The sequence below is a fragment of the Cydia splendana genome, chromosome 21 (assembly GCF_910591565.1).
Source record: "Cydia splendana chromosome 21, ilCydSple1.2, whole genome shotgun sequence".
In the NCBI taxonomy this organism is placed as follows: domain Eukaryota; kingdom Metazoa; phylum Arthropoda; class Insecta; order Lepidoptera; family Tortricidae; genus Cydia; species Cydia splendana.
The window spans coordinates 5,922,846-5,945,229 of record NC_085980.1 but is presented as its reverse complement, the minus strand read 5'-3'; the positions used below and the strand labels follow the sequence as shown (position 1 = coordinate 5,945,229).

Genomic DNA, 22,384 nt, shown 5'->3' with positions numbered 1-22,384 from the left:
AGAGTGTACTCTTTTAAAGAAAAATCTAATATAATGCTTAAATTATTCAAAAATAAAATAAAAAATGATCTAAATTAATTTAGTAAATTACATGGATTTGAACATACTTTGATTTTAAAAAGTTTTAGATTCTAGATAAAGCATTTTGTAGCAAAGAAAGCGACGTTGCAAGTTCGTGCATTGTTCGAAATCGCCACGAGCGCTTTGCACTGTTGCCAGACTGGTTCGTTGTTTGTTGTTTGGATACCTATTGAGAAAACTTGTCAATCTTGCTTGACATTGTGTTGTCTATCGTTCCACGATTCCGTATGAGTTAGCGTGTATTCCTTATTGTTTTATTCCTGTTACTTGTTGTTATTTGTTATTGAACTTAGTGTTTTGTGTGATGCAAGTCGTTTCGTACTAACGCACGTGTGCGTACGTACTTTATGTTTGAAAATCCCTTAGAATGGGGAACAAGAAGGGACGAAAATCTAGTGCATCAGTGAGATTGAAGCGAAAACGAAAGCAAACATGCTCCGGAATGTCGTTACAAAGCTGCTGCACAGTAAGTACCTACCTACAATAACATACTTTTACCTCTCGTGACATGGATCCGTGCGTGAGAGTATTGTTTTGATTATCAAGGTTACTTTCAATGATCAGTTTTAACAGGCCGCATACTAGGGGTTTAGTCTAGCAGGCCACGTTTCATAGAATTAGACCAAAAAAAGTCTGCAGCGATTTTCATAGCCAACGCAGTGCAACTAGTGCAAGTGCTATTTATAATTACGTCATATTTTCATAGAAGTTTGACGTTTACTGATCAATAACAAGGTACAAAAGAAGAATTTCCTTGTCATCCTTATGTCTTGCCTAACGAAATAAGAATCTAATGATCTCGTTAATTGCATGGAATCTTTATAGTATAGCTCAACTACACTTTATTCTTCTTCCAGGCCACCTGATCCACATGACCAAATTGACAGTGAAGTGTGTCAATCTGCTAAAGAAACCACAAATCAACCTGAACCGTAAGTTTTATTTGGATGAGTAATAATATTAAGTAGGTACTTATGTTTAATTTTACCTCACAGCCAGCTTAGCCTGCTTTTATGCTGGCTTGCTAGCTAGAACCAAACTGGTGGTACCCGCAGATCATCATACCTTACCCACATGTCAATATTTAACAAATTCCTTACAGCATGGATACAATTGGAACCATACTAGTAAGCCTCCGCTGTCTATTTTGTCTGTCCATCTGTCCATGTGAATGAAAGCAGTATGTCATGAACCGTAATATGTTCATATTTGAAGTTTTCAGTGCGTTTCTTCTGTTGTTACTTACAAATGATAATAAATTGCATTAGGTACCATAGTGTCTGTAGTCAATAAGTCGGTCAGCAGTTAAAAATTTCTGTAAGGCAGATACAGATGGACTGCAACCTAACTGCAATTTGTGTATGAACTGCACGCCAAATGCAATGTCAGCATGCAGTTTCCATACAAGTTGCAGTTGTGTTGCAGTCCGTCTGTACCGGCCCTAAGCAGTTTGTTTTAAGTAATACAAGTAAATGATTTTGTGAAATAGGTCCGTGTCTGGTGGCTATGTAAATACCTTCAGTCCCAATATCTATCTGTAATTTAATTGAGTTGACTTGTTTTAAGCAGGAAATTGTAAATAAGTCAAATTACAAACATGTTTTGGTTTGTCATACATGGAGTCGGACACATAATGGAGCATGATGGTTACTTGTTTGATTACGGCTTGTTTATATTTTTCATTGTTACAGATCTTTTTCTGCTTATGTAGACTATTTGAGTGAAGACACTGAAGGAAATGATTTTAATATAACACATGAAAATATACCTACTGGCCCTGAACAGTAAGTAAAGATTTTATTTTATATTTATTACATGGGTTCAAAACATTGACATATATCTAAAGACTGGCCTTACACGGGCGATAATTTGTGAGTGACACCGCTGAACAGCACCATTCTTAGTGTAATGCCCGTATGGGTCTTTAGATATATTTAAATGGTTCAAAATAAGTGAATAATTGTATCCCAACAATAACATACATGTGAAATGAGAGCCAAGTCCAATATTAAAAATATGACTGTCGTTTTTAACTCGCCGACAAAATAATTGAGATCTATATGGGTGCCAAGTTCTGTGCTGTGTAGAAACCCCTGAAATTATAAAGGATTTGACTTGGCTTTGATTTTGTAACCTTCTCTGAAAAAAGGGAACCTATTACTTACAAACTACTTAGTACATTTTTCTTCCTCACTCTGTATAGAATATGGCCGGTGAGAACCTTTAAGTTTTTGTGATCTCTAAAGCCTCCTCTCCATATCACGATATGGAGACGGGGCTTAAGATGTGCCTTGACTCCCTTCTCCCAGTGAAGTGATATACATGTGAAACTGTATTTGTATGAAATATTTCTATAAGTTTATTTCTAAAAGGTAGGTTTAATTAATGTGTTGCTTTTTTATTAATAATTTTCTATAATTTCAGTGGCCATGAAACAAAATATAGCAGGAGGATTGCAAATGTGGACCAGTTCTTTGACAAGTTGCAAGAAATATCATCTCATGGCCCTCTCAATTGCGGATTAAAATCAGTTCAGATCATATCATATTAGAGACCCAGCCTACATAAAAGAAGCCATTCATGAGAAAGAGAGGAAGAAAACATCTGCGCCACCAAGAAAAAGAAAACTAGCCGCTGAAAACAGTGAAAACATACGCCCCCCCCGCCGTCGTCGTCGAAATAAATAAACGATGAAAACTGGTTTATTTGTATTATTCCAAATATAACATAATAGTGTTCAAAATTCAAAATTACACAAAGAAAACCGAGATGTTGGTTTTTATTTTAATGGTTCTGCTAGGTAATGCAAAAATGCCATTATTAAATATTTTTTCAAACTGCTTTTATTATGTGTAATTCTGAACACTAGGAACTTTTTAGGGTTCCGTACCCAAAGGGTAAAACGGGACCCTATCTATTACTAAGACTTCGCTGTCCGTCCGTCCGTCCTTCCGTCCGTCCGTCCGTCCGTCCGTCTGTCCGTCCGTCTGTCTGTCACCAGGCTGTATCTCACGAACCGTGATAGCTAGACAGTTGAAATTTTCACAGATGATGTATTTCTGTTGCCGCTATAACAACAAATACTAAAAACAGAATAAAATAAAGATTTAAATGGGGCTTCCATACAACAAACGTGATTTTTGACCAAAGTTAAGCAACGTCGGGAGTGGTCAGTACTTGGATGGGTGACCGTTTTTTTTTGCTTTTTTTTTTTGCATTATGGTACGGAACCCTTCGTGCGCGAGTCCGACTCGCACTTGCCCGGTTTTTTATTTTATTAATTGCCTTTCCATGCCCAGTGGCGAATTTGCAGTCTTGATCGCCCTAGGCCCCAGGCCCTGAAGTAAGTACAGTCACGCTTTGTGATTGTTGAGCCATTTAGGGTCCTAATGGTCTAAGATCCCACATATATGGTCGACCTTCACTAATCTGTCTGGCGGATGAAACTATGAAAATATGAAAGAAAATATGTTCCAGAACATAAATAAATAGGGTTGCCTAAAGAAATATGGTCAAGGCTATTTTTAATAAATTTTTGAAAAAAAATTTTTTAGGCAAATTTCAGCGATTTGTCTGACGAACGAAATAAGTTTCAATGGAAAGTATACAACTTGTACAACATAAATCATCTACGTTGCCTATCTTTTTCCGGTCACTATTATGTGGTTGCCGTGTTTAAAGAGGTGATTTTATATCTATAATTGCACTCATCTGTCTGACGCTTGAATTATACATCAAAATGATGGTAATTTTATTGCAAATACAATGGTATAGGGTTGCCAGGCTTTTAATTAAAATAAGAAGGGAAGACTTTTAGCGATAACTCATAAACGGCTTAACTGATCAAGTTTGTTTTAATTTTATTTGATTGAGTTTTTTAAGCACTATTTTCAAGATTTTTTTCATATTTTTTGGACAGGTGGTTCAAAATCTAGAAGGAAAAACCTTTTTTTTTCTTTCTAAACTATTATTTCCGAAATGATTCACTTTATCAAGAAATGTTGTTTAAAGACCCCTATTTATTTTGAAAGGCCTATCCAACGACATCCCACACTGTGAGGTTGAATCAATAAAAAAATTGTCACACACATTTTGTTTCTTTCAAAGCGATTATATCCGAAAATATTCACTTTATCAAAAAATGATCTTTCGAGACCCCTATTAATTTTGAAATACCTTTCCAACAACATCCCACACCATAGGGTTGATACGAAAAAAAAAATCCTAACATTATTTTGTTTCTTTCGAGGCGATTATTTCCTAAAATATTCACTTTATCAAAAAATGTCTATTTATTTTAAAATTCATATCAAATGACATCTTACAACGTAGGTATCAATCGAAAAAAAAGAAAAAAATGTATGTGACCATTTTTTTCGCTTCAACCCTGTAATGTGACATGTCGTTGGATAGTTCTTTTGAAATAAATACGGTTTTTTAGGAAACATTTTTTGATAAAGTGAATATTTTAGGAAATAATCGCCTCGAAAGAAATAAAATGTACGTGAGGATTTTTTTTTCGTGGTAACCCTATAGTGTGGGATATTCTTAGAAAGGTCTTTCAAAATGAATACGGGTTTTAGTAGAACATTTTTTGATAAAGTGAATATTTTCGGAAATAATCGCTTTGAAAGAAACAAAATGTGTGTGACAATTTTTTTACCGTTTCAACCTCATAGTGTGGGGTGTCGTTGGATAGGCCTTTCAAAATAAATAGGGGTCTTTAAACAACGTTTCTTGATAAAGTGAATCATTTCGAAAATAATCGTTTAGAAAGAAAAAAAAAAGGTTTTTCCTTCTAACTTTTGAACCATCTGTCCAAAAAATATGGAAAAAATCATGAAAATAGTGCTTAAAACTCAATCAAATAAAATTAAAACAAACTTGGTCAGCTAAGCCGTTTATGAGTTATCGCTAAAAGTCTTCCCTTCTTATTTTAATTAAAAGCCTGGCAACCCTTATTTATTTGTGACCGGATTTTCGCAAGCAACCCTATATAGTAGTATACCCTATAATGGACACGGAACCAGTAATGGGACAAAAAAACACAATTCCTCTAAAATAAGTATATAAAAGTAGTTTATAAACACTGGATATATTTTTATCATAAATAAGAGTCCTAGAGCTGATTATATTTGAATTTTTATTAAATTCGGTTATTTTTTAAGAAATGTGCGTCAACCCAAAAGTTGTCGTGCCACTGAAAAAAAATATCACTAAAAATTCTTAACAACTTCGCTAAGAGAGGTGAGTTAATTTATTAAATTTTAATTAATGAATACTTGATGAAAACTAGAATGTGTTTTGTTAATTGCATTTACCATGAGATAAGGTATACAACACACTATGTTGTGACTCCACAGATGTAAAAAAAATAGTGGTATTTGGCCCAATCCCATTATAGGAGCTGTAAAACTGCATACCTCCTATGATGGGACAATTGACATAATGATGCTTGCCATGCCATAATTTCATGTTTTAAACAATACAGAAGTAAAATGTAGTTACGAAATATGTCAACCAGGGGGTATTCTCGGACTTAGGATAAATTAATATCGTTTTTCCAAACTTTTATTTAACTTGCCTTGTTAGTTAGTGTGGGTCAAATCTTGGTAGCTGAATTGAGCTACTTATCGATTTCCGATTCAGTTGAAATTTTGTGTAAGTACGTAATTAGTATGCAAATCGGATGATAATGCAATATTATGATAACATGAACTTGATCTGATGATGGAGACAAGAGGTGGCCATGGGAACTTTATCGCAATAAACCCTAACTAATTGTGTTTGGGTATATTACAATTGTCTCGATGAATCTAATACAATAATAATTGGCTGTGGAAAGAAAAATACATTCAGCGATAAAAGCTTATACCAAAAATTTATTTTTTTGCCATAACTTATTCCCCATTTCAAAATTTTATACGGATAGAGCAATGTCCATTATAGGGGGCCCATTACTGGATCCACGTCCATTACCGGGGGCCCATTACTGGAGCTTTGGTGTCCATGACTTGAGAAAAAAAGCATAGTTTTAATTTGTTAATTATGTGGAAACTCATTGCAGTATCTTTGATACAACACGCCTAAAACATGAAAGGCGGATAGGACTTTCATCTTTTAACACGCTAAGCGGAAGACCATTTACATGTACAAGGGAAATATCATAAATACTCCAAATTTCCTCTTAAATGTCCCATGACTGGTGCTGTTACTATACCATTGTATTTGCAATAAAATTACCATCATTTTGATGTATAATTCAAGCATCAGACAGATGAGTGCAATTATCGATATAAAATCACCTCTTTAAACACGGCAACCACATAATAGTGACCGGAAAAAGATAGGCAACCTAGATGATTTATGTTGTACAAGTTGTATACTTTCCATTGAAACTTATTTCGTTCGTCAGACAAATCGGTGAAATTTGCCGAAAAAATTTTTTTTTCAAAAATTTATTAAAAATTGCCTTGACCATATTTCTTTAGGCAACCCTATTTATTTATGTTCTGGAACAGATTTTCTTTCATATTTTCATAGTTTCATCCGTCAGACAGATTGGTGAAGGTCGACCATATGTGGGATCTCCTACTATAACTAAATTGCTTATTCAATACGTACATGTCCAATTTAGCTAGATCCCTAAATGGATCAACAATCACGGAGCGTGACTATACTAGCCGCCCCTTTCTCAGCACCTATCATATTATTATAAACTGCCGTCTCTAATATCTGGCCACCCTAGGCCCGGGCTTTAGGGCAAATCCGCCACTGACCATGCCTGATATAGGGGACAAATGGGAATAGTATTATTCTCATCGGTCGCTTATACCTACAGAGCCGAAAAAAATATGGGCTCCGAAGGGAATCTACCTTGAAATGTTGAGATAGCTCAATTTAGGTACAATTAGTACCTTTTTAACATAAAAAAAAACTGAATACAGTTTTACTAATACCTACAGCAAAATTAAATAAAAGAATGTTTCCTTTACGTAAAATAAGCTAAGTATAGACGGTCAAGCAAATCTTGTCAGTAAAAAAAGGCGCGAAATTCAAATTTTCTATGGGACGATATCCCTTCGCGCCTACATTTTTCAAATTTGCCGCCTTTTTCTACTGACAAGATCTGCTTGACCAAGTATATTATAAAGATTTAAAAGGTACTTCCAGGGCCCATAGATTTTTTATACCATGTATAGAGTTGACCTAGGGAAGTCTGCAACGATTTCGATAGCATGCAGAGCAAGTGTTATTTTATACGTCATAATTTATTTCATAAAAGTTTGACATTTAAAATAACACTTGCACTGCGTATGCTATAACAATCGATGCAGACTTATCTTGGTCTGACTCTAGTTGTTAGATCAGCAGTCGATGTGGAATAGAAACATTTTATTTTATTTCACATTTATTTATATTATCTTACCTGTATAAGCGCCATCTGTTCATTGAGCCGCGCGACTGTTCAACAATAGTCGCAATAGCGCTATGGATCTTAACTCTTGAATAAATACAGAGATGGCGCGCAAATCAAAACCAATCGATACAGACATCCAAGGACACTTGCTTTACTCTACACCTTAATTGACGTATCTTAAAGTTCGAATCGGGCAGTCAGGCGGTTAACACTATCACAATGGGGACGATTTCATAACAACTTGTTATTTCAATGGTCAAACTTCTATGAAATTGTGACGTTTAAAATAACACTTGCACAATCCGTGCTATCAAAATCGCTGCCAACTTAGCCTGGTCTAACTATACCCTTTGTTGCAGGTCCTAGGCATCACAGAGCGCGAATTCATGGACCAAATGGGCGTCTACTTCGTGGGCTTCGTGTCCCAATACGGCTACGACCGCGTCCTGTCAGTCCTAGGCCGTCACATGAGGGACTTCCTAAACGGCCTAGATAACCTACACGAATACCTAAAATTTAGCTATCCTAGGATGCGAGCGCCTAGTTTTATATGCGAGAATGAGACGCGGCAAGGACTGACGCTGCATTATAGGTCGAAGAGGAGAGGGTTCGTGTATTACGCTATGGGACAGATTAGAGAGGTGAGAGTTTCAGGTGCACATACTATGTTAAATAAATTAAATGACGTAGACTATATATGCTATCTCGCACGACTTGCGACTTCACAACTTTACTGATCATGCTAGCCGTGGTATAATCAATCATACATGTGATTTTCTTGTTTTTACAGAAATTTAAGTTCTAAGCAATATTATAGGTGCCCTACCCAATCAATTTCTAACTTTCTAACATTTTTGTACCTACCTCATGAATTTACTTAATTTCATATTTGAGACGGATCAAAGTTCCTTTGTTCGTTCTTTTATAATTGAGTAATAATAGACCAGACTTAATAAAGCAGCGAAACCGTATTTTCCCTAATTAATAGAATTTCCTTTTTACTCGCTAAACCAGATTATGTTAGAAACGAGATTATCTAGTCTAGTATTTTTATCAAACTAGCTATAAAGAAAAGGATCTAAATACCTAGTACGGAAAAAAATAGAAATTTTATTTTTATAATCTTATTCACAATATAAAAATGCAAGTAAAAAAATAAAAACAAAAAGTTGATTTAATTGGAGGTGCGGGGTATCGATCCCCGTACCTCTCGCATGCTAAGCGAGCGCTCTACCATCTGAGCTACACCCCCGGTTGCGAGACGTAGCGAAATTAGTGACCACGTTCTGTAGTATTTGTATTTGTAATTTACTTAATGATTTACAAGTTAAACAACGTAGTTTTATTGTATTTAGTTATTTGAATAAGATCTAAACTAAAAACATGTTATCATAGTTGATATCACGGTGCTAATATTAGCAACACTTGAACGCGTTTGTTTGGAAGTTTTGTAACTAGATGGCGCTGTATATTACGACTAAAACAATGTTCCTGTTTTTATAGATATTAATTTAGTATTTGAAGTATATCACTATTTATAATCAAAGCAATTATATTTTCACTATAAATAATAAATTGAAATCTTATATATTTATTTCTTGGACAAAAGACAATAATTATGTAGTTATAAATATTTAAAAACCATTTTTTTCTGATAAGGTTAATATGATATTAAAATCTTTGCAAACCTTTTTTGGAAAGTGCAAATTAAAAAAGTTTAGCGTATAACATTAAATAATAATATCTGGTCCAAATACACTACTTTTTTAGTCTACACCACTTTCCAGGTAGCCCGCCACTTCTACCACAAGGAGATGCGAATAGAGTTGCTACGGGAAGAACTCCTGTTTGACACAGTCCACGTGACCTTCCAGCTGACATTTGACAATCGGGCGTTCACCCTGGCGTCTCTGGCCATGACACGGGAGGAGAAACATCTGCCCATCAGCGCCTCTGTGCTGTTCGAGATATTCCCGTTTTGCATTGTTTTTGGGTGAGTGCTATTTTTTTTCTACAGGCGCTTCTAGACTTGAAAATGAGTGAAATGAAAGTGATTTTCCAACTGACAATCGGACCCTGGCTTTTCTGGCTATGGACACGGTTGGAAAAATGTCTTCCTGTCTTCTTCGCTTATATTGTTTGAGGTGTAGGTAGAGTCAGACCAAGAAAAGTCTGCAGCGGATTTGATAGCCCACGCAGTGCAAGTGTTATTTTATACATCAAACTTCTATGAAATGATGACGTATAAAATAACACTTGCACTGCGTGGGCTATCAAATCCGCTGCAGACTCTATACCTCAATCGATACGTTACGGGTATCCCTTTTACATCGTTTTAGGACGAGTGCTCAACAAGAGTGTTGAACTCTTTGTTCTTAAACATAAGTGTATACTTCTATGTATGTATGTAACATTTTAACTTACGTTTGACAATCGCGAGTTGACTGCCCCTGTTTTAAGACACGGGAAGAAAGTTTAGCATTTTGTGTGTGATATTTTAACTGATGTTAGACAGTCACTTCTGGTTATGACATGAGAAACACATGGGAATATCTAGACATTCCCACGTTATTGTACACTTAAGCATGCAGGTTGCACTACAAGTAGTATGAGTCTGCTTATTGTGAAAAGAGATACACCTACAGTAAGTACTATTTATGTGCTCTAACATAACAACTGATACGTATACCAATAAATCCGTATACGTCGCGACAGTAAGACAGCTCAGCTAGAGTTCCAGCTGAAGCCACAAGCCTTCATTAAATTACACTCAGACAGTGAGTTAAATCCTCTTACCAGAGACTAGTAACATACACAGACATTTAATCTCCTCCTAAAGTTCCGGACCTCATCTTTATCGCTACTTACAAGTATCTTAATTCTCAAGTATACGAGTAGACATGAAGTTTTCTCAAACGTGTGTAACGGTTTAGGGGTTTGGGGCTATTCATAAATTACGTCATTTCAAATTAGGGGGGGGGGGGGGGGCGGGGTCTGGACATTAGATGATGGTAGCATGACGTAGGAGGAAACGGGGTCATTCGAAGAGCATGATTTTTGGATGATTTTAGGGGGGAGGGGGGGGGTCAAAAATCGTCAAAAATGCCTGAGGTAGCACTACAACCTACAACATTTAAGGATGGTATTCCACCAGTCCAACTTCAGGTCCGCCCAGGTTCCAGGTACTGACATATTGGTTGGAAAAATCTTAGTCAATTTATTTATCAAAATAAGTAGGGGTACAATTTAAAACTTAAGTATCAAAAATATCTCTAGATTAAAATTAAACGTAAAGACAAAGTAAAAACTTAACTAAACAAAACAACAAAAAAAGAAAAAACTCTCACAACTCGTCCCGCGTCCATTCCAGACGCAAAGGTGCCCATCACCTCGCTCGTTAAATCGCGATGGACAGCCTCTGCATCAGAAATTGGAAAAATTAGAACAATCTATCTGACATTCAGAAATCAGATTTTTTTTCATTTGAAAAAGGAACCTAGACTATTCACCATCTGTCTTCTACTGAGATACTTCGGTCACATAGCTCGCATAGACTCTGACAACTTGGAGAGACTTGTGGTGATGGGAAAGGACGGCAGACGGCCTAGAGGCCCTAGAGGACCAAGTCCAACGAGATGGTGTGACCAAATATCCGCCCAGATGGACATCACACTACTTAAGCAACGCTTTCCACAAAGCAGCCGACAGGGAGAAGTGGAGAGCTGCCATAAGGAAAATTGGTACCTATGCGGAGTCACGATGCTCAGCAGTGAGGGGCCGGCTTAGTAGAAGAAGAATCTGACAGTTTAGGATCCGGGATTTAAATACTAAACTTTTGTTGTGATCTTGATTTTTTCACACGTCTCTGCTCTTAGGTTGTTAAACCTGAATTTATACAGCACCATTCCAGGACAGCGCTCCTATAAATTCAACTCCGTTGGTACCGAGGTACTATTTCTTGATACTGGCAAACAAATGGTCAAATAGTTAAATAAAAGAATTCAATACTTTGCAGATTTTCGATACAAGTACCTACTTATTGGCGACTTTTAACGATCTTATTAAATTCGTCGATTTTAATCTAAATGAATCAAAACTTTAATTTGTGTTATTGAAATTACGATGAAAAATTGATTTCAACATTTAAAAAGGCCTGCTCCTGTTGTTAAAATACTTAGGGCTACTTGCACCATACACTAACCCGGGGTTAACCGGTTAAACCTGGAGTTACCATGGTTACCAATACAATTTGACACTGGGTTAACGGTTTAACCCCGGGTTAGTTGGATGGTGCAAGTGGACCTTAGATACTTAACGAATTCTTCTTATTTTGTACTGTGTAGATATAGATAATAGGCAAAAATAGGTAGGCAGTACCTACTCGTATAGCTACCAGAGATAATACAACATTTTCTTCAAGATGTTACGTTACAAATTTCTTATTCTCAAAAAACAAAGATCTCTCACAAAACATTTTCGCGAGATTATTAACGAATTTCGTACACAAGAAGAATCTCTAAACAAATTGCTGAATTAATTCCCGAGTTTCTTGCAATATGTCAACGCAGCACGATCAGACAATTTTTTTGATTTTTCAACCTTATGTCGATGAAGTTAGGGTATTTTATTCTATGTCCCCATGTTGGAGTCTGTTCCAATCGCTTAAAAGCGACGAGTGAACGAGTCGAATTCTTAGACTTGTCTCAGGCGAACCAAATGTTACCTACTTCATCATCATCATCCTCCTAGGGTTTGTCGGGGTCCGCTTACTGTGACGGTGTCCGCTTTCCTACTTTTCTCCTTCCACTTCGCCCTATCCTGGATATCGGTTTCCGCTAACCCGTGTTAAAATCGATGACATTGTGCCACCGCTGCCTTGGTTTGCCCCTCCTGTTTGGGCCTGGTAAGGCGAAGCTAAGGGATCTGGCTTACGTATTCAGGCGGCTTTCTTTTGAACGAACCAGAATTCGTGTTACTTATTAATCTTATTATGTACTTAGATCTCGGTGTTATTTAAGGTCTTTATTCTTTATTGAGGGGATGAAGATTGAAGATATATTATTAATATTAATTATCGAGACTTAGAAGTTGTGGCGCCTGTCTGGTGGCTATAGGACACAGTTATTTTATGTCAATGTCAAATACGGCCTGGCCAGCATACCACTTATGGCAAGAACAGGCAGGGATACAGACAGCAGCTATAGTTTGAATGAAACAGTATTGTAATTAGCTGCTCATGCAGTGGCGGATTTGCCCTAAGGCCAAGTAGGCCCGGGTCTAGGGCGGCAAGATATTAGGGGCGGCAAATTGTAATAACACAAAATGCAGTCAATATGATGGGTGCTGAGAAAGGGGCGGCTACAGGGCCTGGGGCCTAGGGCGTGCTCAATTGCTCATGATACAGTCTAACATAAGACAGCATTTTTTTTTTAATATGGCATTTAAAACCTTATAGAATAGAATAGAATATGGCATTTAAAACCTTAGCATTCTGAATACATAGAAAATCATAATTTTATCTGGTCTGTAGGGAATTTATTTTGTTACTTTTATTTAATGGCCTTTTTATGCCTTTTTCGCGAATAAGATCCATTGAAGATCCCTGTCGTGAACGCGATCTTATTTAGGTATGGCAACCCTTAAGGGGCCCACTGATTAACAGTCCGCTGGATGGTATCTGCTTGTCATTTGTTCGGAACTGTCAACTTTTTGTTCTAACTGACAGGCCGATTCCGTCTGGCGGACTGTTACTTAATCAGTGGGCCCTTTATCTTTAGTGACAACTAAATAAGATCCCATCGCGATACTCCCACAGGCGAAGAGACAAAGCAATCGCGACACAATGCAATCCGAATATGCGAAGTGTATAATGCCCATAAATTTAACGCTTATTATTACTGCTATAAGTGTAAAATTGTATGTTGCCTTTTTCTTTTTTTTGTCTCTTGTCAACTTTCTTTTTGTCTCTTGTTATTATTTATTGTGTCACAAAGCATGTATAAGTTGTGGTTGAATAAAGATTTTATCTATCTATCTAATTTAAACTTTACAACTCCATAATAAGGCGTTAGTTAAATGTATACAATACCTATATATGTGTATGTATATTGTATGTATGTGTTACCAATGAATATAGCATAATTATACACATGACTGAATGTTTACTTGCTTGTTACTATTACCCCCAGAAACAGTATACCGTGATCTCCAATCACACATAATTATTACAGATATGCAGGTGATATTTAGACTGGTTTCGTCAAAGCAAGTAGCGTAGCGATGGTTATAACTGGCCTTATTCCACGAGATTGAAACTAAGTTGTTATGTAAGTACATATAATTTGCATATTTGGAAATTGTTTTGATCTTGTTTATAGCAGCTAATGGCACACCCGGGCTAATATGTTCTCATTTTAACCTCCTAAGTCCCTGCGTACAATTTTTTGTACATATTCCAAAATCTATTTGCAACTTTTGTTGTGTAACTAATTCCAATTTCAAAAACAAATCAATTGCTTCTGGTTCTCAGGAGGATAAAGCAGTTTCGTATGTGCACTGACTTAATTAGTAGGTCCCTACAATCATAAACTTTAAATCCCATTTTTAAAGTCATTTATCCATTTTCACCCCATTGGGTCGTACAATATTCGAACATTTTGGCTGTATGTTCCGTCAGTATCTTTAGATTATTACATGTTATTACCTATTAAGCAATGTGGCATGTAAAAAAGGCACTTTTAATTGTATACTAAGGCAAAAGTGGTAACAAAAATGTGCCAATGACTGGCAGTCTGGTACCTTCATTTTCGCCCACATCTTCTTCTTCAGTCGGTCCCTCAATGCTGATAATCGTGACATCATGTCCTTCTGTTGAAAACCAGGTTCCTCCATAGGCTTCTATTCCTCGCCAAGCGCATGACCTCGTGCAGTTTTAATTGCATAGGTGCAGTGATTTGAGCACACCATCCAGTAGGAGGAGGGCCCCGAGGTCTGGTGCCTTCAACTTTGCCCGTCATCTTTCTCCAGGCTATCCGGATATTCGTCCACATCATCATTGGTTACTTAACTAGAGTGTCATAGTTGTGGATGCTAATGTTTAAATCTAGAACTTGACTACATTTTTTTAGCTGTGCATTAAGTTGTACCTACGCTAGGCCTTGTCTTATCCGTACCTAACAACGTAACTAATTATCTAAAACAAAAATTTTTTAATTGTATTTTTGATTAGGTCGCAATGAAAAAGTACACAAGAAAACAGAACAAACGAAAATAAAGTAATGTGGTATGGGGATTATTATAATTAAGGAGCCTTACCTTGATCTTGTTTGTACGTTTATGTTTTGCGTGAACACAGCAACAGGTGAATTTGATATGACATATTTTATTTCCATATTTATGAGGGGTTTATTCAGCATATAACTGCGCATGGACTCAGAAAATATACACTTGTTGTGTATATATTTAAACCCCGACGCAAAAGAAGTTTTTGTTCGAGTGTTTTATCTCTACAAACTTTTCTAGGCTGAGGAGATAAGTAATAAAACACGAACCTAAACTTATTTAGGATCAAAGTTTCTCTGTACCTAGTTAGGGATTTGTTTTTCGATATACCGAAACTACGGCGAAAACTCACATTAATTTGTTTCAAAGACAAGAGTTAAAATTAGTTCCACTTTTGGGTTTAAATAGATATAACTACAACTTTGTCATTGTTGGTGCGAGGGTTCGGTCTCCCATAGAAAAGTTAAATTACTCTACTGACAAATATACTGACTATATTCGTCCACGTGACATAATTATATTATTGGGTCCCTGAGGTTCCCTTACAATTAATAAGGGGTTGGTGCCACGTGGGTGCTTTACCTCGTCCTTAACTCCGTCCATTGTACCCAGGCAGTGGCGTAGGCGAATGGGGCCTTCGCACAAAGCCATTTTATTACCTTGGGAAAACACATTGAAAAGAGCCTCGCAGATTTGGTTTTCGGCCACGGCTAGATCGGTTCACACTACGCCACTGTACCCTTAGGTACATCCTGATGTACAATGCTGAAGATGTTCTTTTGATTATATAGATCCGACATGGTGGTCCGCAGCATCGGCAACTCTCTGATGGTGATCCTCCCCGACCTGGTGGGCAAGAAGATCACCAACTGGTTCGATCTAGTTCGACCGCTCATCGCGTTTAAGTTTCAAACAGTGAGTATATACCTACACATTTAAACAATATTTGGTTACGAACCTAATGTAAAGACCAGAAATAGAACTATTCGTGGCAAAATAACGAGTGTTTGAGAAAATGGAACATCGATTAGGTAATCTTATCGATAAGTTATTCATATTATATAGTCAAATTAATTTGTAGTGAGCAGGTACGTCTACATACGTCTGCTACGAGGGTCGCACTGAAATATTCGGGAATGGGACACTTAGAAATAACATAATAGAAACAGGCATATAATTTATAAAAATGTAACTCTTTATAAAACTTTTAAGGTATATTCCATTTGGTTGTCATTTGTATTTAAGAATTACTGGCAATTTGAAAATTGTATGTCGAACATTATTTGAATTTTTGGCCAAGTGATTTTTCGGATCATATTTTTAAACGGTTTTCAATATGCCCTCAGCGAACAAATAAAAGTTACAATGGGCTTCTGTTATTTTTTTATGAACTAGAGTTCATCGTACGCTCGTTTGCAGTTAAAATTAAATATGAAAGTCACTTTCATTTTATCCCATGGGTGATCTTAAAGAAGCATGTCATTCCAAAGCGACGTCAAAAATTAAAATCGCATTTGTGCTGTTAATTAAAAAGACTGCCAAAAAAGTTGCATATCGGCAGATTTCGACATTCCTAAATATTCATATGACAACAGTAAAAAAATCTTTTATATATATATATATATATGTAAAAAAACTTCAATTCCGTTGGCTACTCCACGAATTTCATACAAAACCACTAAGGCCCCAAAATCGCCATACAAAAAGGACTTTGGGATTATGAGCCGTGTGCATTACAGAATGATTACTTTCAAAAGAAAATTTATATGCGTGGTCAGTTTGAGTTTAAGTATGTATTAAAATAAAGATTGACCGTCTAGATGCGACAGTTTTCTCTATTCCCGACATTTTCAGTGCAACCCTCGTATTACAGAAAACTTTTTGAATCTCGAGTTCGAGACGCCGTGATAATTTCAATTTTCTGTGCAAGTATAAAAATGGCGCTTATAGTGGCACTTTCACACTTTGTCGGTGAAGAGAGTTAGCTTAGGAGGACTCTACTTTTGTATACTATGTCCCACAAAAAGAAGATGTAGGGACGACTAGAAAGCATCCTACACGGAATGGTGGAAAATACAAACGACAGGGTCGAGTGGAGGAAACGAGGGGTGCCCTTTTCCCAGCAGCGGGCCACTAAATTAAGCTAATAAAAAAATATCCCACAGATCCTGAACCGCACAAACAACATCTTCGAGTTGGTGACGGTAGAGGCAGTCATCCACGAGAAGGCCACAGACAAGAGGAGCGAGATTCTGAAGCTGTCGGATGAGTCTGATGGGACCACGGAGAAGAATTTGAGGCTTAAAGGTAAGCTAATTAATTATTAACATAACCCTTTTTTCCTATGTACAGTCACCACACAGGATTGTTATGCCATTTAGAGTTTTTGCGAATTTGAAAATTCTATATAGCGTAAGTATTGAACAACCAATTTAGCTAGGACCCTAAATTGCGCAACAATTGCGGAGCGTGATGCTGATGGTACATAAGAGTTAGGTAATGAGAGAATGAAAAATCATGAACGTAGTTGACAACTTGACGACATCACGATTTCACAAAACTAAATGTTATCAGAAAAAATGTGTAATATTTAGGTGCATATTTATTTTCTGCTGTACAAACAAAGCATGCAAATTCTGAATTATGCATGCAAAGAAATGCAACCATAATAACATTAATAACGATACAAGTTTCGTCAATTACGTAATCGGAATGTCACATGCAAATGAAATAGTGGCATAGGGAATAATTATAGTTAAACGAATCGCTAACACGTGACACAACGACGTAACAGTCATGACAAATCTTAACAAAAGTTGTGGCAAAAACGAGTGTTTGAGTAAATGAAACATCGAAATCGATAAGTCATAAGTAGATTATAGATATTTAAAATATGTAACTTCTATTTGCTGTAGGTAAGTTACCGAAAATGTCAATAATGCAAATCAATAACAAAGCGGTACATAATTTCTTTATTACATATATTTAGTACTTAAAAATTCAAACGTAAACTGTAGTATACAGTGCCAAAAGAATAGAAAACTACCAATATATCAAAAGAGAAGTAGATATCGAACGTAATCAATATCTAAGTATAAGGTTTAAGGTAACATCGATAACAGACACGTCGATATTTAATTTTGTCAATCAAACATCAAACAAACATCAAACATTAAAATTTATTCAGCAAATAGGCCACAAGGGCACTTTTACACGTCATCATTGAATTTACATACAAGCAAAAATAATAAAATAACAATACATCCACAATTTTATAAAATAAAACTAACAATTCAAAATAATGTATTACAATTACTGAGAGATGTATATGGTCTCTTAATGTTGAATTACATAAAAAACCTATAATATTAATATTAAAAAAATACAGACACAAAAACACAAAAAAAAACTACTTATAACATTTAGAGGTGTAAATGTCTCTAGGTGTCAGAACTATAAGATTATAATAGTTCATCAAATTATCCTTAGAGATGTATAGGGTCTCCAGGACTTCCAGGAGTCAAAATCCTGTATAATTATAACACATTCATTGAAAGAAAAGAAACATACGAGAGCGGAATGAGGCGTCTCACTGTAATTCATTAATTAAAATAATGTTACTAAGTATAATAGCTCGTGTTAGCTTAAGCAGACAATCTCCACAATCACTTTATTTTGCCACAAAAACTTTTATGTCTGGTTATGTGAAGAGTGAATTATCTTATGTACGGTCGGTGCCCCAACTTAAGTACCTACCGGAGTTGCCATGTAATAATCGTATTGAAAAGTGGAAACTTATGTTAGGGAACCGACTGTACTTACCTATATAAGTCGAGAGAACGACCAAAGTTGCCCTAGCAACACTGTACCTTTGTTTCGATGTTGCCAAGCAAATCTCAATCGGAAACCGTAAAGCCTTTATTAGTAAACACGAATCCTCATAAATATTCACTCATGATAGTCATGATTATTTATGTATTTTTAATGTTTATTGTACAAAACAAAAATAATGACAGATGGCGGACTTAATGGCTAATGGTTTCTCTACAAGTCAGCCATCTTCATGATCATACAGTCAGAAAAACGTTTTGCTTGGCACCCAGTCAGTCAGCATCAAAAAAAGCGGATAACATGTCTCTTTATGTAGAACAATTAGACTGTTACAGATACTTATATATTTACGTAATCTATAGAGATTTATTTCTATTTGGAAAAGTTATCCAGTGGGCGTATTATGGATGGCTTTATACACGTGATAAAATAATTGTCACTTAACACCGCGGGATAGAAAGTGACGGATACACCCTGCATATACACAATATATATGCCTATTATCAACAATTACATAAAAATATGGACACTTCACTATACTTTGTATCTTTAGGTACTTAAATAAAAGTAAACAAATAATTTGTACAGGTAGTTATAACATTTATTGATTAACCAACCAAATACAAAACCACCTGGATCTGTCAACGAACAACCTGATTTTAACCTACATTATTTGATCATGTAATGTTTTCATCTACCCTCAACTGGCTTAAGAAGCCATTTGAGGGTAGATTTTGTTTACTCTTTTTTAAATACCTAAAGATACAGACTTATAAGTAATTTCTTCTTTTTAGCCTAAGCAAATCCTAATAAAACCCATATCTAAAGTCCCCCAGATACTTAGAAAACTATCAACTACAGATGTGGGTCATCAAAATCCTGTCAGCAATAAAAATATTCCACTTTCCGGTTCCCGTCGACCCATATCACTGTAATTGAGTTTGTCGAGGTGACGCGTAATTCTATTAATATTTAACAACTTCAGTAAATTTATATAACTTTTTTATGGAATACCTATGCTTAGTACTTAGGTACATAATTTATTAATTCATTGGAAAGCGATGGGTATAATATTTGTCCGGAGTATAAGGTTTATGCATTCGTATTTAAAACTAATTATCTTTACTTAAACTACCTGTAATTTTGTATTTAATTTTTATTAAACATATATGCCGCCTTCCTAAAACGAGAAACGGAATATATTAATTACATCTTGGTTATAAAGACTATAATTTTGGTTAGAAAGGTTATAATTAAAAGTAGGTAATATGTTTATATGATTTCATTAATTTAAATTATTTATATCATAAAGTCTCAAGTGTCACAACATTCTATTAAAAGCATCATACCCATACCACTGAAATACACTAAGCGTGTTTTCAATAGGTATCAAATTATTCCGTTTAGTTTGTCTTAAATATATCAAACCAATTATCAACCACAATATACTCAGAAGTCATTTAGAAACAGTCTTCATTAACCGTCTTAAACTATTAGGTCTGTTTGAGTCTATTTATAAATCAAAGCTTAATAGTACTAAAGTGAAAGCAACCAAATTAGAAACAAAGGTAACAAAGCAAAGCAGAAACAAAGGACGTTAACAACGCCTACGAAGCTAAATCACAAATCCACAGAGATGAAAGACATTCAGAGGTAGGTCGCTAAGACAAATAAAAAAACTGGAGAAGTGCGAGTCGGACTCGCCCACCGAGAGTTCCGTACTTTTTAGTATTTGTTGTTATAGCGGCAACAGAAATACATCATCTCTGAAAATTTCAACTGTCTAGCTATCACGGTTCATGAGATACAGCCTGCGGCGGTAGCACGGTCGTATTTTTATCGCTTGTCACCATGCCTGTCACGTTCTAACAAGTATGTAAGTGCGGAAGTGATGGGCATAGTGACAGGCGATAAAAAAGTAACCATGCTACGCCCGCTGGTGACAGACAGACGGACGGTGGAGTCTTAGTAATAGGGTCCCGTTTTTGCCCTTTGGGTGCGGAACCCTAATAACTGATTTCTTAACGCGCAGATTTGCTTGAGTTTATGCGCGACACGCACACATTTACAACTCGATGGCGAGCAAAGAATGCCCAATTCTGTTTAACAATTTGCTACGGTTTTGACCTTAAAGATCGCTTAGGCTGATTGGTCATGTCACTGGAGCATGTAAAACTCGTGCGTCAGATCGCAGACGCACTAATCTCCAAAACTATTGTACACCCATTTGTTGCTTATTGCTTAGACAATTTGTGTAAAAAATGTGCTACAATATTTATTTATTTATTTTATTTATTTATTGTGAAGGTCGTGTCAAAGCCAGATCAAATCCATAACAAATTGTTAAATCAGAATCGGTGTATCAAACAGTGACTATGTGTGCGTGCAAAATTAACATCAACCCTCTAAGCAACCCTACCTCTGTCTGTCTTTCGACTCTGTGCACAAAACCTGCAAATTAGTAGTAATATTTCATGAGACATGGCAAAATAACCAGGATTTATTTGGGCACAAAGTCGGCTTGTAAAGTAATAGCTACACAAAAAGTTACTTATCGCAAGGGACATGACATGTATTACAATTAGTAATTATAAATGTGATTTTAGTATTATTTAGTACTAATGTAGTTAAAAAGACTTAAAAAAGAGTGAAAAATTGAGATTGCAGACAGAAAATTTTGTGTATTTTATTGTTTATCAAAATATTTTTGTATAAACAGCAATAAGTAAAAAAGGGCGATGTTTATAATTTATTATCAATCAAATAGTAATAAATACTTCGGTTCCGTCCACGACAGATCCACATCACGCTTCGCTATTTGCGCAAATATATAAGTGCATCATCACTTCCCTTTCAAGGATAGAAATGCAACGGCAAATAGGGTGGAGTGTGATGCCTAAAGAGACACGAACCTGGCCGCCGCCGCAACATAGTTTCATGTTATTTCAGAATGTCGTATTAAAATGGGGCATTATCTACGAAAAGGGACCTTATTGTCGATGGCGCTTACGCCGCACAGCGCCGCGCGGCGTTGTATTTATACCGGAGTATCGTTAATTTATTGCATGGGAGCGCCTTTATGGCGGCGGGTTTGCGTGACTCTTAAAGATATTGTATAAACTAAAAGCTCTTAACTGACCATCGACAGACTCTTTTCGTTAGCTATATATAGGAATTGTCGAGGTAAGTTTTAATGTATTGATTTTACAGGAATGCCCAAGAAGAAACGTTATGCGTATGACGGAAGACGATTACCTGACGTTATTATTTTACATCTTAAAGGTAGTTTGGAACGCGATTCCACATTGTTTTTTGATAGCTGGTAATATCGTTAATATGGCCACCTTATCACAATATTTTAAGCGATTGTGTTCACTTGTAAAAATGTGCGCACAAAATCAATAAATAAAAGACGCGAAAATTAAACAAATATTGCGTTGGGCGTCTAAAATATTAAGCACCTATTTTATGAATGGCACTTGTCATATTTTATGTTAGACATATTTTTCTGAATAAAGTTTTAAATGAGATATGTACCTAATTAGGTATTTTTGCACTTGTTGTCCACAATGCACAAGAATTCACTATTTAAAAAATATTTGTTATTTTAGGTAGATACTAAAAAGGTGATTTTAATGAATTATTATTAAAGTGTAAATAGATTTGTTTTAATAGTTATATTATAAATAGTCTTAATAATTAGCTGTAATTGCACTATTTGTTTGTGTTAAAAACGTAAATTTCTGTCAGAAAAGTATTTTGGACATGTTT

The 22,384-nt window shown here is 35.9% G+C and overlaps 1 protein-coding gene, 1 long non-coding RNA gene and 1 other non-coding gene across 3 annotated transcripts in view; 2 read left to right on the top strand and 1 right to left on the bottom strand.

The window, feature by feature from the left end:
* The window catches only part of LOC134801358 (soluble guanylate cyclase 88E), a 58,712-nt gene that overhangs the window by 15,814 nt on the left and 20,514 nt on the right, over positions 1-22,384 (top strand). The window contains exons 2-5 of the mRNA XM_063773898.1: positions 7,861-8,142; positions 9,289-9,494; positions 15,574-15,697; positions 16,948-17,089. Of these exons, the coding sequence (XP_063629968.1) occupies positions 7,888-8,142; positions 9,289-9,494; positions 15,574-15,697; positions 16,948-17,089 (727 nt within the window). The 5' untranslated portion in view covers positions 7,861-7,887. The remainder of the gene's footprint in view (positions 1-7,860; positions 8,143-9,288; positions 9,495-15,573; positions 15,698-16,947; positions 17,090-22,384) is intronic.
* Positions 266-2,743, top strand: LOC134801265 (uncharacterized). Its single transcript, XR_010145656.1, has 4 exons — positions 266-547; positions 939-1,013; positions 1,773-1,865; positions 2,506-2,743. It is a non-coding gene; the product is annotated as an uncharacterized LOC134801265 (long non-coding RNA).
* Positions 8,681-8,753, bottom strand: Trnaa-agc (transfer RNA alanine (anticodon AGC)). The gene has a single exon. It is a non-coding gene; the product is annotated as a tRNA-Ala (tRNA).